Raw genomic sequence first — 20,036 nt, 5'->3', positions numbered from 1 at the left:
AAAGGCCAAACTGATGCGATAACCTACAGAGGGCAAAGCCACCTAGAATGTCAATTAACCTTTCTCTGGTGGAATCTCTGCCCAAATACCAGAGCATTAAACAAAACATGAGAATAGAAATACATGTATCCAACAGAATCAAACTGTATATCATTGTATATAAATCATCATTATTTTCTCTTTAAACCCTAAGCCTACGCTTGGCAATGGCATGCAATGGAGTCCATCCAAACAATTAGATATATTCAGTGTTGGACTGGGGGCCAAGGGCCCACAAGAAAACCTTAGACCTTAGGCCTACTCTCCCCTTCTCTCACTTTCTTTAGTCTCTTAATTACTTCTTTTTACATACTACAGGTATGGGATCCGTTATCCGGAAACCCATTATCCAGAAAGCTACGAATTACGGAAAGGCCGTCTCCCATAGACTCCATTAAAAGCAATTAATTCTAATTTTTAAAAATGATTCCCTTTTCTCTGTAATAATAAAACAGTACCTATATTTGATCCCAACTAAGATATAATTACCCCTTATTGGGGCAGAACAGCCCTATTGGGTTTATTTAATGGTTAAATGATTCCCTTTTCTCTGTAATAATAAAACAGTACCTGTACTTGATCCCAACTAAGATATAATTACCCCTTATTGGGGGCAGAACAGCCCTATTGGGTTTATTTCATGGTTAAATGATTCCCTTTTCTCTGTAATAATAAAACAGTACCTGTACTTGATCCCAACTAAGATATAATTACCCCTTATTGGGGGCAGAACAGCCCTATTGGGTTTATTTAATGGTTAAATGATTCCCTTTTCTCTGTAATAATAAAACAGTACCTGTACTTGATCCCAACTAAGATATAATTACCCCTTATTGGGGCAGAACAGCCCTATTGGGTTTATTTAATGGTTAAATGATTCCATTTTCTCTGTAATAATAAAACAGTACCTGTACTTGATCCAAACTAAGATATAATTACCCCTTATTGGGGGCAGAACAGCCCTATTGGGTTTATTTAATGGTTAAATGATTCCCTTTTCTCTGTAATAATAAAACAGTACCTGTACTTGATCCCAACTAAGATATAATTACCCCTTATTGGGGCAGAACAGCCCTATTGGGTTTATTTCATGGTTAAATGATTCCCTTTTCTCTGTAATAATAAAACAGTACCTGTACTTGATCCCAACTAAGATATAATTACCCCTTATTGGGGGCAGAACAGCCCTATTGGGTTTATTTAATGGTTAAATGATTCCCTTTTCTCTGTAATAATAAAACAGTACCTGTACTTGATCCAAACTAAGATATAATTACCCCTTATTGGGGCAGAACAGCCCTATTGGGTTTATTTCATGGTTAAATGATTCCCTTTTCTCTGTAATAATAAAACAGTACCTGTACTTGATCCCAACTAAGATATAATTACCCCTTATTGGGGGCAGAACAGTCCTATTGGGTTTATTTCATGGTTAAATGATTCCCTTTTCTCTGTAATAATAAAACAGTACCTGTACTTGATCCCAACTAAGATATAATTACCCCTTATTGGGGCAGAACAGCCCTATTGGGTTTATTTAATGGTTAAATGATTCCCTTTTCTCTGTAATAATAAAACAGTACCTGTACTTGATCCCAACTAAGATATAATTACCCCTTATTGGGGGCAGAACAGTCCTATTGGGTTTATTTAATGGTTAAATGATTCCCTTTTCTCTGTAATAATAAAACAGTACCTGTACTTGATCCCAACTAAGATATAATTACCCCTTATTGGGGGCAACTAATGGCTTAGAGCGATAAACGTGACTCTGTAACTATGGGAAACCCACAAACTCATTGACGCCAGCTCATGATGTCACGTAGTGATGATGTCACTCTCTGGCTACAGGAAGTTACAGGAGGCTAGTCGGAGATAGATCGCGTGCTGTTAGGACACTTACGTATACTGACTGTTCTCGTTCCTCCCCACATCCGGGGAGTGCAGCTTCTGAACTAAGATCCTGATGATGCAGATGAAAAAAATAAAATTTACCTGGAAGAGAATTAAAACACATAAAAAGTCACAAAAATTCGAGGGGGGGGGCGGGGTTTATATATATTTATATAGAGGAAATGGAAAAAAACACATTAGAAAATAGAGAGCAAACCAAACCTGTCTGTTACCCTCTTGGGTTTCCTGCCCGTTGACATTAACTCACGTTTAGCGAGACAGGATGGCAGCCATCTTGGGCCTAACATCAGCTTGCTTGGGACTTTGTGTCATACATCCCAAGTATGATGATGTCAAACCCAGAGAACGCAGCTGTGCACGACGCGGGCAGGCGAGTTCGGCTCTGTCAAGGACTGAGGCAAATCTAACCGTGTGGGGAGTCACGTGTCATCCGCCGGACAAAATGCAATGTTATTCTACCATTGTACCCGCTTAAAGGGCCACTATCAACGACAGCGCTACGGCAACGCTGTAGATATTCAATTAAGCCGAGCGCAATTCTGTGGAAAAAACGTCTGTTTATAGTGGCCCTTTAAGATGCTATTTAACATAGTGAGATAAAGAGAAATAACCCCGTAATTTAAAGGACACGTAAACCCCCCCCCCCCACTAAAATCTGTGAAATCTTTCCATACCTGCCACTCTGTAAGGCTGCAACATCCCCTTAATCACTTAGATTTCCTTCTCTTCCCTTAACCCACTTGGCCCCTCCCTCAGGAGTTGACATTGGCTGTTGGCTACTGAGCATGCTCAGTTCTTCTCAGATTACTGAACATGGCCTCCAGTCTAGCAGCCAATAAAGAGCTGGTTCCCATAGAAACTCTGCGCTAGCTCAATCAAAACAGAACTTTTTATCAAAGTAAGTTCTGCCTGTGTAAGCCTGCATGAACTTTTCAGGGCACATGCGCTGTTTGCAGATGGAAAATGGCCACCGGCAGAAAGCTGCTATTTGTTTTAGAAAAAATGTGATGGTGCTCGTTATATGCAGTATAAATGATGCCATTCAGGTGGGGGAGATGTGCCCAAAGTATATATACTGTAGGAAAATGTAGGCTTTACATGTCCTTTAAATATATAAGAAACATTCGTAACATCAAATTAATCCTGTTAGTCCCGCCCCCTCACACAGTAATAATGAGAAATCACGTATGAAGCTTTGTGTCTATGAAATATACTGATCAGCAGGAACAGAAAGCACTTTGCCAAAAACGGGTCAAAAATGTGGTACCATTTATAGAAAAGTACTTTCTTTTGAGGGATTCTGTTGGCATCCCTACACATCCCCTTTAACTGCAACTGTCGCCCTCAGTGGTGTAACTAAATATATATATATACACAGCAGTAACTTAGTCCCCCCTCTCCTACCATCAATATAGCAGCGCAGGGGAGGGAGGGGGGTCAGTGGAGGAGGGACTGGACCCTCTCAAAAGATTTTTCTGCAGGGGGGGTGGCGCGACCAAGTTACGCCGATGGCTGCCCTACAACCCATGGAAACAGATTTAAAGAGCTGATCTAGGTGTGTATTATATAGGGATGCACCGAACCCACTTTTTTGGGTTCGGCTGAACCCCCAAACCCACTCCGACCGATTCTGCCGAATCCCAACCATTTAACCCTTTCTGAATGCTAACTAGCATTAGGGATGCACCGAACCCACTTTTTTGGCCTGAAATTTTTTTTCACTGCCCATTTAACCCTTTCCGAATTCTAATCCGGGCGAAACCGAATCCTTAAAAAAATGCCCGGATTCGGGGGAATCCCAAACCGAATCCGGGATTCTTCAAAAAAAGCCTGGATTTGGCCCGAATTCCGAACCGAATCCGGTATTCGGAGCATCCCTAGTATTATATGACTGGTTCCCCTACACCATAAATAAAATGGATCTCAACAGAGAAAGGCCTAACAGAGTTGGTGGCTTTAGTCTTTAATGGGCAGTAACTGGCATCATGGCAAAACAACACAGGCTAAGAACGTTCGTCTGTCTGGGCATCTTTGATTGGCCAACCCCCGAGGAACTGACTTTACGCCAGGTGGTACCAGGAGGAGCATTTCAAATCTGGACTGCCCTTCTGCACCTTATAATATCAGATAGGCGTAAGGAGATACTTTACCGAAATGGAAATCAAAATGGGAGCTCTGATGATCCACCAGAAAGGGGATTCAATGGTGTCCCAACACCTGTGGACAGATCATACATTTTATTACATCAAACAATTTCAGAAAAATATGAACGGTGAGAAAAATGGGTCACATGGAAAATCTAACTCCACCCCCTTAAATAATAACACCCTATTGGCCTTTTCTATAACATGTATTGATTCGCTGCTTACCCAGAATCATCAAAATGGATCCTGGTGACTGTCCAAGCTGTGATAAATACCGTAGGTGAACCTGTTGTTGGAGAGTAGAGGGTTAGACGACCAGGTATAAATCTGATGATGCATCATAAATATGGATAACAACGCCGAACAACAGCAACCAATCTAGTGGCAATCCCACAGATACACTCAAGCCCCTAATAACATGGCTACACAAGAACTTGACCAATCAGAAACTTGGTATCACCTGGGTGAATGTGGAGCTGTGGCCAGAACTGATTTGGGAACATAAGGCCAATCAAGGTGCTTAGTTTAGACTAGTGCTGGGCGGTATGACCAAAAATTGATATCACGGTATTTTTCAAAATTATATCGGTATCACGGTATTTGACGGTATTTTTTTTTCCCCATGCATGATTAGGTGACCACCCCAAACACCCGCCACCCGCACCCCCCCCACCACCCCAAACACCCCCCCCCCGCCACCCCAAACACCCCCCATCCGCACGCAGCCCCCCCACCCCCCCATCCGCACGCACCCCCCACCTCACCCCACCCCACCCCAAACACCCCCCCATCCCCTTCACATAAATATAACCCCCCACCCCCCCAAACACAACCCCATCCCCTTCACATAAGTATAACCCACCCACCCCCACCCCAAACACCCCCCCATCCCCTTCACATAAATATAACCCCCCACCCCACCCCCCCCAAACACAACCCCATCCCCTTCACATAAATATAACCCCCCACCCCACCCCCCCCAAACACAACCCCATCCCCTTCACATAAGTATAACCCACCCACCCCCACCCCAAACACCCCCCCATCCCCTTCACATAAATATAACCCCCCACCCCACCCCCCCCAAACACAACCCCATCCCCTTCACATAAGTATAACCCACCCACCCCCACCCATCCCCTTCACATAAAATATAATTACTGGCCAGGCACCCCCCCCGACAGCTCACATTGGTATCCGACTCTGAATGCGTCCTAGCGATGGCGCTTTTGTAGAGCGTGCGCGCTGACGTCACGTGCGCGCTGACGTCACGTGCGCGCTGACGTCACGTGCGCACCCGGAAGTATTCAGCACACCGGTATGGGGGTATGTCAAAAATTTATATCGGTTTCAAAAAAAAAACCGGTGATCGGTTTTTACCGGTATACCGCCCAGCACTAGTTTAGACCACTGATCTCCTACCAGGAGCTCATGAGCAACATGTTGCCCACCATCCCTTTGATGTTGCCCCCAGTGGCCCCACCTTAATTATTGTCTTAGAAGCAAGTTTTGGAAGCACAGAGACAGTTTTACTCCAAGACGAGCCTTCTGAAGGCCAGCAGTCCTCATGGGGCTTCCAAATAGCCAATCACAGCCCTTATTTGGCATCTCAAGAACTTTTATTCTGCTTGTGTGGCTCCCCAATACTTCTTCTCATGAGTAAAAAAGGTTGGGGAGACCATCTAGGAATGAATGCCACCACCTTATGTCTTTTATATACTGATCCTTTAGCTCTACTCAAACACAGCCATCTCCGTACCTAGAATGGAGATTGGGCGACCAGAACTGGTCCAAGGTCAAATGGTGAAGATGTGATAGAACCACAATAGTCCTCCGTTGGGAAACCCACATCGTCTGTAGATATTTTATTTAGATGGAAAGTCATATATAATTGAAACAAAGGAACCAGCCTTGGACATAATGAAGGATTCTAGGCCTCCGAGAGTAGCGTTAATTAATATTTCCTGAAAGCTCCCATCTGTTCTTTCTACATCACAAGCTAGCAAGTCATCGGAATATGCAGCCCCATTAATAGTCAGCAATGGTTACAAATGCTCCTCGTTATCCTGCACAAGGATTGTGCCTATTTATGGCATTAAATTAATTAAACAAGAGGTTTAATGTCAAAAGGATTCTCTCATCATGTGAGTATTCTCGCTGGACGCCATAACAGTTATTGGTCAATGAGTGGTTACTTATATAAAGCCATCAGTGCTGACACTTACCCCAGCCAATGAGAATGTACCACCAAAAATACTTCTTCTCTGAAAAGAAAGAGATGACCAATAACGTGTGTAGGTACAGGCCTTCCACCAGCAGCCAGAAGAAGTTGGCCATGATGCAGTACTGGAAGAAAACCATGGCAGCCTTGCAGCCAACCTGAAAGAAATGTTATTATATTACAAGCCGTGTATGTAGTACAGGTATGGGACCCATTATCCGGAATGCTCGGGACCTGGGGTTTTGTTAACCATGAAATAAACCCAATAGGGCTGTTCTGCCCCCAATAAGGGGTAATTATATCTTAGTTGGGATCAAGTAAAGAGAAAAGGGAATCATTTAACCATTAAATAAACCCAATAGGGCTGTTCTGCCCCCAATAAGGGGTAATTATATCTTAGTTGGGATCAAGTACATGTACTGTTTTATTATTACAGAGAAAAGGGAATCATTTAACCATTAAATAAACCCAATAGGGCTGTTCTGCCCCCAATAAGGGGTAATTATATCTTAGTTGGGATCAAGTACAGGTACTGTTTTATTATTACAGAGAAAAGGGAATCATTTAACCATTAAATAAACCCAATAGGGCTGTTCTGCCCCAATAAGGGGTAATTATATCTTAGTTGGGATCAAGTACAGGTACTGTTTTATTATTACAGAGAAAAGGGAATCATTTAACCAATAAATAAACCCAATAGGGCTGTTCTGCCCCCAATAAGGGGTAATTATATCTTAGTTGGGATCAAGTACAGGTACTGTTTTATTATTACAGAGAAAAGGGAATCATTTAACCATTAAATAAACCCAATAGGGCTGTTCTGCCCCAATAAGGGGTAATTATATCTTAGTTGGGATCAAGTACAGGTACTGTTTTATTATTACAGAGAAAAGGGAATCATTTAACCATTAAATAAACCCAATAGGGCTGTTCTGCCCCAATAAGGGGTAATTATATCTTAGTTGGGATCAAGTACAGGTACTGTTTTATTATTACAGAGAAAAGGGAATCATTTTTAAAAATTAGAATTATTTGCTTATAATGGAGTCAATGGGAGATTGCCTTCCCATAATTTGGAACTTTCTGGATAATGGGTTTCCGAACCCATTTTCTGAACCCATTTCCAATAACTATGAAAACTCTGTACCCTCCTCCAATTCTAAGACTCACTGCTCAGTAGGGCTTGAAGTGACATCCAACTGGAAATGGCTACCTAAACCAACTCCATTTCCAATTGGCTGCTGCTGGAAGTATACTGGGATGGCAGCTCTTCTCATAGCAAGGGGTTCAGCAGAAAGACGGGGAGTAATAACACAGTAAATAAGCACTTGTGTGCTAGAAGCAACTCCCAGCAATATTGGGTGGGCGGTGACAATATTTGGGGGTGGGGAAATGGGAAGGCTGGGTGGGGGAATGGGCGGGGCAGAGAAGATCAGGGAAGAGAGGGATCCATTGGAAGGATTTATGCCCTTGATTTGCTTGATTGATTTGCTGGCTAGGCTGGTCAGATACCGGTTGGGTGGCAACCCTATTCAGGAATAATCCCGTATGTGTTTATAAGGCAGCAAGAAAGAAGAGGGTATACTTCTCCTTTAAAAAATGTACATGGAGGATTTAGGCCAGCTCATTGGAGCAAATGTCCGCCACTACAAGTACGGTTTTAATGAAACCTTTATACATGCTCTAAACATTAGCACCTTCATTGCACCCCCCCCCCCCACCCACCGTGAATGGACATTACCGGGTTCCATATGCTGAATAATATGCCCATTACTCGATACAAAGCGCCGGCATTAGACGCATTAGGCTGCAGGTCTATCTGTATGTAAAGCAGCGGCTTCATGTTTAATCAAGTGGGGAAATGGCTTTATCATTCCCAGTGAGCCATGAGCGGAGATACTTGGGACTCACTTGCTTTAGGAAGGAAATAAAACCCCCAGCAAGCCCCTAGCCCTGTACTGATCCAATAAATAGCGCCCGTTATCCGCAGCAAAGGAATCGCAATAATCGTTAATTATAGACTTAATTACATAGCAGCCATTCTGCGTAATGAATAGCTTTATTTATCTCTCAGTTCATAGCTACACCTGATGCTGCAGAGAGGCGGAACTAGTCTATTGCATATTAAAGGGGAAGCGCTGCCTCCAAACCTGTATTTCCCATTTGCCAGCACTATGTGTGTGTGTCTGGGGGGGCAGCATATAGGGGTCCCCAATTTATACTGACGAGAGGCCCAGTATGGGGTGCCGTTTGTCCAAAGTACATTTTGTCTATATAAATACATTCTATATACAAAAAGCAATCCCCAGAAGACAGAATTAAAGTGTGGATATAAAACACTGGTAAAAAATATACAAAAGACATATTTCAATGGATATTTTAGCAGTTTTGTGGAACTGAGTATTCATTTTGTTGATAGAATGAATTCTGTGCTTTAGAATCTTGCTTTCTGTCACACGCAATCTATTTTGTCATGAAAATCTAGCTGGAATATCCTATTCAGTTACACCATTATATATTTTGTCAAAGTTTTGTTTAACGTTATTCATTCTGTAAGTAACTTTACACATAACTGTTTTTTTGTATGGATGTTATACATTTGTGAGACAGAATGCTTGTTAAAATTTACAGAATAGAGTTTGTAATATAATAAGATCCTTTTGTGCATAAAATTGATTTGTTCTCATTCTTCACTGGAAATAAATCATTTGTATAATTTTTACCAGTGTTTTTATCCACACTTCTAATTCTGTCTACTGGGGATTTCTTTTTGTTTATAGAATGTATTTATATAGACAAAATGTACTTTGGACAAACAGCACCCCATTGTAAGGCCCCCAGTGCAAGTTCTTATTAAGTGCTAAGGGCGTATGCTAGAGCAGGAATATTAGCCACTATATCTAATCTCTAATAACAATGGAGCATAATGCAAGTCTGAAACTGACAACTAAGTAACTCCTTCTAGAAGACGAGTCGAGATGAATACAATTCTGGAATTACTAAGTAATACCTTCTAGTAAACAATGGATTTTATTGCATGTCCGAAACAATTTTTTTTATAACAATGTAGATTAATGTAAGTCTGAAACTGCCAAGTAACACCTTCTACAGAAAACTGGTGATCGATGCAAGTCTGAAACGGCTAACAATGGAGATTAATGCAAGTCTGAAATGGCTAAGTAATAACTTCTATAGAACAACGGAGATCACGCAAGTCTGAAACTGCCAAGTAATACCTTCTATAGAACATAGTCTACACAGGCAGATAAGTTGCCAAAATGGTTGGAAGGACCCAAATCAGCAGCTGAAATCTCCCCGTGTAAGGCCACCTCTAGTCTACACGGGCTGAAAAGCTGCCAAAACGGTCTGAAGGACCCAAATCAGCAGCTGAAATCTGCCCGTGTAAGGCCGCCTCTAGTCCACACGGGCTGATAAGCTGCCAAAACGGTCTGAAGGACCCAAATCAGCAGCTGAAATCTGCCCGTGTAAGGCCGCCTCTAGTCCACACGGGCAGATAAACGGCCAAAACGGTCTGAAGGACCCAAATCAGCAGCTGAAATCTGCCCGTGTAAGGCCGCCTCTAGTCCACACGGGCAGATAAACGGCCAAAACGGTCTGAAGGACCCAAATCAGCAGCTGAAATCTGCCCGTGTAAGGCCGCCTCTAGTCTACGTGGGCAGATAAGCTGCCAAAACAGTCTGAAGGACTCAAATCAGCAGCTGAAATCTGCCCGTGTAAGGCCGCCTTAAGTCTTGTCTGTCCCAATAACTGAATGTCGCTCACTTTCTCCCTCACTTGTTTTCTTTTTAGCATCCGTGTCCACTTAAATTTTCATAATGACAGGAATGGGTCGAAGCCTTGCGCTCTCGGAGGGCCCGGCGCCAACCACTGCGTTTATAAACAATTCACAGCACTAAAAGCGCCAACTGGAAAGTCTGAATTAGTCATTTCTCTACAAAATTAATGGCATAAAATCTTCCTTTTGAGATCACTCCCGGGACAGGGATTCCGACCGCTGAAACTGACATGTTTTATAGAGCGGCCATTAAGCTCATAGTATCTAAGTGGCGCCAAGATGAAAGTGTATGTGACACCGCTCTGCTGGCTGTCTCTATTGGGCTGGGATGGTTGTTTGCACATTGTTGGATGTTTGTGAGCGCCATTTTGGAAATTCTCAACCAGAGCCCACTGAGCACGTGCAGTGCCACTGACACCCAAAGGAAGGCCTAACCAGATCCAAGATGGGGAGCCGCTGGGGGTAACATTGAAGGCCTGGATCATTACTGTTACAGGGCTGCTAAACCTCTGGGCTGGTACAGTAAGTTCACTATATAATATACAGGTATGGGATCCCTTATCTGGAAACCCGTTATCCAGAAAGTTCTGAATTACGGAAAGGCCATCTCCCACAGACTCCATTTTAAGCAAATAATTCTAATTTTTAAAATGTATTTTATTTTTCTCTGTAATAATAAAACAGTACCTGTACTTGATCCCAACTAAGATATAATTACCCCTTATTGGGGCAGAACAGCCCTATTGGGTTTATTTAATGGTTAAATGATTCCCTTTTCCCTGTAATAATAAAACAGTACCTGTACTTGATCCCAACTAAGATATAATTACCCCTTATTGGGGCAGAACAGCCCTATTGGGTTTATTTAATGGTTAAATGATTCCCTTTTCTCTGTAATAATAAAACAGTACCTGTACTTGATCCCAACTAAGATATAATTACCCCTTATTGGGGCAGAACAGCCCTATTGGGTTTATTTCATGGTTAAATGATTCCCTTTTCTCTGTAATAATAAAACAGTACCTGTACTTGATCCCAACTAAGATATAATTACCCCTTATTGGGGCAGAACAGCCCTATTGGGTTTATTTCATGGTTAAATGATTCCCTTTTCTCTGTAATAATAAAACAGTACCTGTACTTGATCCCAACTAAGATATAATTACCCCTTATTGGGGGCAGAACAATCCTATTGAGTTAATTCAAAGTTAATATGATTTTTCGCAGACTTAAGTTATGGAGATCAAAATTACGGAAAGATCCCTTATCCGGAAAACCCCAGGTCCGAAGCATTTTGGATAACAGGTCCTATACCTGTACAGTATTTATAGCCGATTCCTTTTTCAGTTATACAGTTCACCTTGCTGTACTAATACAGAGAAACATCCCATACAAAGAATGTGGCCAGTGCTGCCAGGAACTTTTATTACCCACAAAATGACTCCAAAATGATCAGTAGCCCCGCCCCTCGCTGGCCGCTCTCATTGCCGTTGCAGCTCACATACAATATTCATTTTCCTGATTTATAGCTTTGTCCCTATCAGTCTCTCCCGTTCGCAGCTACAGCCCATACAGAATTCAGAAATAGATGAACTGCTCCTATTTGTTCCTCTCAGCTTTGCCCTCAATCAGCCCCCCTAACACCCCCCCCCCTTGCCCCTTGATACGAAAGAGCCGCTGTGCAATAAATCAGGATTCAGATGCGGAAATAGCGGGAGCGCATTAGATGACACGCCGGCTGCTCGGCTCTAAAGCATCGGGAACCTTCGGATCCATTGGGGATTCCATGCCGAGAGAAGGCAGATGCCACCTGTATCAGCACCATCTGTTAGTGGCGACTGGCATTTAGCTGTGCACAGATCCGCGGCGCGAGGCCCACGGAGTGTTGATAAAATGCATAAGATACCCCCGTAGCAGAATAAACCCCTTTAAAACTGACTGCACCGGCTTAAGGTTTCAGCATCTCTATAGTAGTAACAATATCGGCCTTTACAGTTGTCACAGGAGTTCCCCATTTTGGATTCGGTTGGAACTGCCCGGGACACTGTACGCATGTGCATTATGAATTTTTCGGCAGTTTTGGCGAAGCGAAATGGGACAGAGTGACTCACTGCTACTTAGGAAGAGATTAGGAATTTTCAGCGCACAAATGGACCCCCCCACGGACTACCCAAATGTGACCCCTTACTCTCTAGGGAACAGGTAGGCACTTCTGACACTCAATAGAGTTAATTTTCTATGGAAGTATCAGGATCCATTTGTTCCTGTAACATTCTGAGAAAATTTGAAATTGGTTTTCATTTTTTATTATTGGTAGTTTTTGAATTATTTTACTTTTTGTAAATTTGGAATTTCAGCAGCTATCTGGTTGCTAGGGTCCAAGTTACCTTAGCAAGCAGGGAGTGGTTTGAGAGACTGATATATGAATTAGAGAGGGACAAAATAGAAAGATAAGTAATAAAAAGTAACAATAACAATAAAACTGGAGCCTCACAGAGCAATAGTTTTTGGCTGCCGGGGTCAGTGACCCCAATTTAAAAGAAGAGGAAGGCAAATAATTCAAACACTATAAAAGATAAAAAATGAAGACCAATTGGAAAGTTGCTTAGAAGTGGCCATTCTGTAACATACTAAAAGTTAACCGTCCCTTTAAGGAGTGCAGCAGTCGGTACCAGCAGTGACAGACAGAGGAATGTGAAGCAGTTGCACTTACTGAGCCCACAAAGCAGTGGTCGAATTCTCCGCTCTCGAACAGGACGATGTCCTTAACGAACACGGCGATGGCTCTCATGATGAAGGACATGAAGAGGTGCATGTGGATGTAATTCCTGGTGCAGTGCAGCTTCCTGGGGGAGAGAGGGCGCAACGTCAGTGGGATCCGCTCTAAGCGCCGGATACGTTAGCGTCAATTAGAGTTAAATGTTACTGAGAAATCCCTCCTACCTGTGGCGTAACTTGGTTGTGCTGGGCCCCCCTGCAAAAAAATCTCCTAAGGGGGCCCGGCGCAAACAGCCCCTCCTCTCCCGCCCCCTTCCCAGCCTGCTTGTGTCGCACCTCCTGGGCCGCAACACACCATGACACTATTTTAAAGAAAAAGGGAGGAGGGACTTTTCACGCTGGACCCCCTTAGAAGATTTTTTTGCAGGGGGGCCCGGCATGAACAGTCCCTCCTCTCCCGCCCCCTTCCCAGCCTGCTTGTGTCGCACCTCCTGGGCCACAACATGCAATGCCGCTATTTTAAAGAAAAAGGGAGGAGGGACTGCTCACGCTGGGCCCCCTTAGAAGATTTTTTTTGCAGGGGGGCCCAGCACAAACAGTCCCTCCTGTCCCGCCCCCTTCCCAGCCTGCTTGTGTCACACCTCCTGGGCCGCAATACGGCAGAACCTGTGATCCGCGCCCCCCCCCCCCCATCTCCGCTGTATAGCTAGTTTGCCCACTGCCTCCTATTATAGAAGCTGCCAGAACTCCTCACTACATACAATTATTTAAAGGGGAACTGCCACCCCACACATAAAAAGCTGTATAATAAAACTCCCTTAAAAATTAAACATGAAACCCAATTTTTTTTAAATTAAATCATCCAAACCTGTTATAAATGCATTTAAAAATCTGAGCTGTCAATCATATATTGCCTGCCCCGCCTCTATGCCGGAGGCATAGAGGCGGGGCAGGCAATATATGATTGACAGCTCAGATTTTTAATTACAATTACTTTTCCTTTCCATTCAGCACTTCCTAGATATCACCTAGATTTTCTGATATTAGTTCTTTTGGACCCTGGAGCAGCAATTAAGTCAGATACTCTGGGGGATACATATATATATGTGTAGTGTTTCTACTGTAAGCCCTGCAGGGACCCCCTATTGTGTCTCTTGTCACTTTATATTCAATATTTATATTCAATTTCACTGTAATTTCCTGTATTTATGTATGTTCTATTATTGTTTGTATTCTTGTGTCTGTTCTGTAAATGTAATGTTTCCATGTACAGCCCACTGTATAGGAATAGCCAAAATGTTCAGCATGGCACATAGGGTATATTATATGTAACCCCTCGTTGACTTCTAATATCCTTATCATTTACAGTAGGGGGTACATTATCCCTTATAATACATGAGTGATACTCAGAGTTCCCTGTATAACTCAGCCTGCAGCCTTGTGCCTTTATATGGGGGGCACAGAACCCCTCAGTGACTGCTAATATCCTTATCATTTACAGTAGGGGGTACATTATCCCTTATAATACATGAGTGATACTCAGAGTTCCCTGTATAACTCAGCCTGCAGCCTTGTGCCTTTATATGGGCACAGAACCCCTCAGTGACTGCTAATATCCTTATCATTTACAGTAGGGGGTACATTATCCCTTATAATACATGAGTGATACTCAGAGTTCCCTGTATAACTCAGCCTGCAGCCTTGTGCCTTTATATGGGGGGCACAGAACCCCTCAGTGACTGCTAATATCCTTATCATTTACAGTAGGGGGTACATTATCCCTTATAATACATGAGTGATACTCAGAGTTCCCTGTATAACTCAGCCTGCAGCCTTGTGCCTTTATATGGGGGGCACAGAACCCCTCAGTGACTGCTAATATCCTTATCATTTACAGTAGGGGGTACATTATCCCTTATAATACATATTCTAATATCCTTGCATTGCACATATGGACACACATTATTCTGTGTATAAAGAACACACTTTTCCCATCTCATTATTCCCAGCCACTGAATGTGTAAAGTCTAATTTATTTGCAGTTCTAAATTGAAATTGATTCTCAAAGTAAAACAGAAATGTCAATAAAATGCTTCGATGCTTCTGGCTTTTCTAGAAATCTATGTACTGTACCAGGCAGTATAACGGCTAGTGCAGGAATTACATGGCATTAGCCGTTAAAGTGGCCTCACAGAGTAATAGTTTTTTTGGTTGCCGGGGTCAGTGACCCCTGTTTAAAAAAAAGCAAAGTTGGAAGAAGAAGGGAAATAATTAAGAATCTATAACAAAGAAATAATGAAGACCAATTGAAAAGTTGCTTAGAATTGACCATTCCGTAACATACTAAAGGTTAACTTAATGGCGGTGGTGTAAAATCAATGTAAAATGCTATGGGACATGTCGTTGCTATATAAATACAGAATAATAACGGAGGGTCTCTATATATCGACATACAGATCATCTCGTATTGAGCAACACATTCCCCTGCAGAATAACAGCTACAATGCGGCCGCTGCGCTACAGTAAAGCAATTTCTTTTATGCCAGAAATGGATTTTCCCATTATCAGGGGGTCAGCAGCAAGGGACTCTGGGATTTGCCGCACAATGGGCAAAGGACACAACTCAACATATTTTTTTCCCCAGAATTCCTTGCTGCTGAATACAAAAGTATCCCCTGTGCCCAATGGGCAGGAACATGTGCGGTAAAGCAAACTTGAAATAGCAGGTCTGTGCCCGGCCAGTATGTGTAGGGGATTCATGGGTAATTGGCAGCAAGATGGCGCCCTTCAAGAAACCACATCTGGTAGGTGCTATTGCCTGGAGTGCCCAGTTAGCAACTGGACTAGGCAGTGCCCTACATGTTGGCCAGTCATTTACCCTTTACTTCTGTTGGCTGATTACCTGGCAGGGGGGGGGCCAAGCCGACCAGGCACCCTAGGCAACCCTGCCGGCTACCTTGCCTCCTCCCACCCCCCTCGGCTCCTGTGTTTGCCCTCAAGCGAGATGGCATTCTTGGAGAAGAGTGCAGGGTATCAAGGCGGCAGGGGGCAAAAGATGGCGGAGCAGGGGTAGGCAGTAGGGTTGCCACCTCTCCTACCCTGGAAACTCCGGGCAGGGCGTGGCCTCATGGGGGTGGGGTGTGAAGTCATGGGGGCGGGCTGCACCATCACAGGGGCTATGACACGACGATTGGCCAATGGCCATGTCAATCTTAGAAAATCCTGGCCAGTTTTCCAAATTGGGAAGACCAGACAGGTGGTAACCCTAGTAGGCAGAAAAGGTACCTGCCTAAAGCCCCCCCATCATTGTGCCCTAACCTGGTACCTCTTCTGCCCGCCCCTAGTTCTGGCCTTGAGGCCTGGACTAGGCAATCTGTGGGTTCTGGCAAATGCCAGAGGGGCTGCTGTAAGGTGCCATATATGTCATTGTTAATTGGGCCGATGGGGGCTGTTTGGGCCTCTGGGTCCTTGCAATGCCAGGGACTATTTTGTATCCCAGTTCAGTCCCAGTTCAGGTCCCGGCTGATGGTAATTCCCTTGTGTCAATGCATTCATTAGAGCAAACAGATGGGGGCGCATTGGTGCTCACTACATGTTACAAAGCAGCACCTATGGACGCCTATTCTACCATATCTTTGCACTTTATAGGCAAGAATGACAATTGGGTGGCTGAGCTCATTCTCTGGGAGACTCTAAAAGGCCACTTTGGGATAAGTCTCTGTCTGGTCGTCTCTCCTGCATTTATATGGGAAGTCGCTCAAGCAAACTAACGACCAGTGACAGTGCTAATACATGCACTGCCCTAAAGGCAAAGTGTCACGCAATATCCCTGCACGCACAGGCACTGCTGAGCCAGAATGTACTGTAAATATATACAGGGTCTTAGGCCGGGGCAATGAGCCTACAGGCAGGGTGGGCGTTGGGTGGGCATTGGGCTGGCGTTGGGTGGGCTTTGGGTGGGTGTTGGGTGGGCTTTGGGTGGGTGTTGGGTGGGCTTTGGGTGGGTGTTGGGTGGGCGTTGGGTGGGTGTTGGGTGGGCGTTGGGCGGGCGTTGGGTGGGCGTTGGGCGGGCATTGGGCGGGCGTTGGGTGTTCATTGGGCGGGCGTTGGGTGGGCATTGGGCGGGCATTGGGCGGGCGTTGGGTGGGCATTGGGCGGGCGTTGGGAAGGCATTGGGCGGGCATTGGGTGGGCATTGGGCGGGTGTTGGGTGGGCATTGGGGCGGGCGTTGGGTGGGCATTGGGCGGGCATTGGGCGGGCGTTGGGTGGGCATTGGGCGGGCGTTGGGCAGGCTTGGAATACAAAGGCAATATGGATGAAAGTTATGCCCAAAATTAGGCCTTCTCCTAAATAATATAAAGGTGAAAATGGAGGATGTGATTGTGGGTATAGATACAATTCCATTGCCTCCCCCTGCCCAGGACTGGGATTTCTATTCTCTGAGGGCCCCTCGCCTCTCGCTCACCCCCCTAACGGAGATACGAGATTTCAACCAAAAAAAAAAGAAATCCCTTTCAGATAATGATTCCCGCTCCATTTAATCCCATTTCCTATTCACAAGCATTAGTTATTCCTCCCCTTTTATCCAAATGCTTCATTTATTGATAAAAATGGAGCTCTCGGAAAAACACACCCCTTTTTAATTTGGGTTAATCTTCCCTTTATTTCCCATTAAAGAGACATTAATATACTATAACTATTTCCAGAGCATTATAAACCATTATAGGAGAGAGATTTTGCCAAGACCTGCTCTTGTTGCTGCTTATGGATGGGCAGAACGGAGGTGGAGATGTTAGCGTTGGATCCTTGGTTCGATTCTACCCAGGGCACTATCTGCAAGCAGCCCTCCCACAACCCAAAAACATACAGGCAGGATAATTGGCTTCTGATAAATCTGACCCTTTTTTTCCCCAAAGTCTTCTCATCTCCTATCTCTAAATGCAAAATAGTTGTCCCAGTGGAAGGAACGGCCTTAGAGTGCCACCCAACCAAGTTCCATATTCTCTAACTCTAGATATCATTGTAACTCTCCTTGGTATTAATATTGTGGTATCAATCTGAGCAATGTGCCACCGAGCCTGCTGGGGCTACAGGGCAGGCCTGTTCAGCTGGTGACCAATGGCCACAGCACTTCATGGACCTCTTTGAATGGAATCATTTTGCTATAATTTGGACCATAAACAGGTACAGCCCCCTGTATGGAACCCGTTGGACAGCACTGATATGGGGCACAGTAGAAATGAGTGCATTTGTGCTAGACAAGGCACATTATCCACACGTTTGAAGAGAAGCCAGAAAGTAGGAAACAAAGGGGAAGTCAAACCAACAGCTTTCTAACGCCTTGCTTTAGTTCTTACCTGAAAAAAAACAAGATGATCATTGCCGCGGTGAGAGAAATAAGGGATACGCTGTGCCCGATGGTGTAGCCAGTCTTTATCATCGAGAAGAATTCAGTCTACAGAGGCAATAAAAGATTTAAACATTCAATTAACAGGACGGGTCTTGATTACTCAAACGCAGTTAAATCCGTAGGTCAAGGCGATTGGCGGGAAAGGGTGTTGACTGCCCCACTCACACTCATAGCCACGCCGACCAGCAATGGATTTTTATAGGGCCCCCTATGTCGTGGGGTTTTCTTGCCCTTTAGTAACACCACTAAGTACCATTGATATGAAATGGAGAGGGGAAACCATGTATTTTTCTCTTCCATTCCCCCCTTTCTTTCTAAGGAAAGAGTAACAGAACATTATATTTTAATGTACATAGAAAGCCCTTTCAATTTTTGGTGTTACTGGCCCTTTAAAAGGAGGAGGAAAGGCATTTTGGCATTTTTTTATAGCCACAATAGTGCAAGCTAGAACACTATATTTATTCTGCAGAAAGCTTTACCTATCTGAATAAACAGCCCAAGAAGCTCCCTCTGTTTGTTTAAGATAGCAGCTGCCATTTTAGCTTCCTGCTGCAGCTCTGGCTGCTGGTAGCTCAGATTGCACGGCATGCTTGGGAGGGGGAGTGAATTCTGAAGTGGAGGGAACAAATTCTGGTGGGAAGGGGAGCAGGAGAAGGGTTTTTCTGAGAGCAGGAAGTCTGACACAGAAGGACATGTTTACACAGAAGAAGACAAGAAATCCTGTGTGTCTTTTGATTTATCTGAATCCCCCCCCCCCATGGATCATATATAGTTTATTCCTGCCAGTCCATACCGTTATACACCCAACCTAGCAACGGAAAGCTAATGGTGACGATGACAAGTGATCCCTAACGATACATATTTCATGAGGAGAGAGAAGAAAGGGAGGCAGATTATAACCTGGATGTTTCCATTGTTCCGCACACTGTTTTCCTAGAATTGTCTTTGAAGGGAAACATTAAGTCTCTCATTATCCGGGGAATGATAATCGGCTTCATTACAGAATAAAATGCAGTTATTGCGCAGATAAAGGCCACGTCTGTGTGTTCTTAAAGGGGCGGTATCATCACGTAATTAGCCGGGCTTTTCATCTTCCCATTGGCAAATTACAATAAAGCTACGGCTACAGTTACAGATCAGCAGAGGGATACAGAAGGCCTTGCAGCTGAAATTGGACAATAATATTCTCTCCATTGCTGCCGGCAGTAGCCTTGGGAATCCATAGGGTTAAGTCTATGGAGAGGTGGGGCCCCTGGGCAGTGTAACTGAGCTCAAGGGAGACAAAAAAACCCAAAAACCTCATGTATGCATAGCCACGCCCCTCATCTACCAAAAGCCCAACCTACTACCCACAAGCCCCGCCCCTTAACACCCCAAACTTTCGGGGGTCCCCTCTGCCCTGAGTATCCCCCGATTCTCTTATTCCCTAACTGTTATATCATTCGCTGGATAACTTTGCTATTCTTCTAGACTCAGGGTTGGACAGGGCAGGAGCAACATCAGGAAAAAACCCAGTAAGCCCCACCTACCCAGCCCGGGGGGGGAGGGGTTAGCAGGACCCTGTGACCACATTTTAAAGTGGTGGTTCACCTTTAAGTTAATGTTTAATATGTAATAGCTAATTCTAAGCAACCTTTCAGTTGGTCTTCATTTTCTTTATCTTTCATAGTTTCTGAATTATTTTTCTTTCCTCTTCTGCCTCTTTCCGGTTTTCAAATGGGGGTCACTGACCCCGGCAGCCAAACGCTATTGCTCTGTGAGGCTCCAGTTTATTATTTTTGTTACTTTATATTA

General features: G+C 44.1%; 1 protein-coding gene across 1 annotated transcript in view; it reads right to left on the bottom strand.

Annotated features, from left to right (window-relative positions):
* The window catches only part of vipr1 (vasoactive intestinal peptide receptor 1), a 136,260-nt gene that overhangs the window by 6,018 nt on the left and 110,206 nt on the right, over positions 1-20,036 (bottom strand). The window contains exons 5-10 of the mRNA XM_031904019.1: positions 18,190-18,287; positions 12,828-12,960; positions 6,323-6,476; positions 4,323-4,383; positions 4,104-4,170; positions 1,943-2,034 (exon numbers count right to left, since the gene is read on the bottom strand). Of these exons, the coding sequence (XP_031759879.1) occupies positions 1,943-2,034; positions 4,104-4,170; positions 4,323-4,383; positions 6,323-6,476; positions 12,828-12,960; positions 18,190-18,287 (605 nt within the window). The remainder of the gene's footprint in view (positions 1-1,942; positions 2,035-4,103; positions 4,171-4,322; positions 4,384-6,322; positions 6,477-12,827; positions 12,961-18,189; positions 18,288-20,036) is intronic.

The sequence above is a fragment of the Xenopus tropicalis genome, chromosome 6 (assembly GCF_000004195.4).
Source record: "Xenopus tropicalis strain Nigerian chromosome 6, UCB_Xtro_10.0, whole genome shotgun sequence".
Taxonomy (NCBI): domain Eukaryota; kingdom Metazoa; phylum Chordata; class Amphibia; order Anura; family Pipidae; genus Xenopus; species Xenopus tropicalis.
Note: the sequence above shows the minus strand (reverse complement) of the source record. Positions and strands in the feature narration are given on the sequence as shown.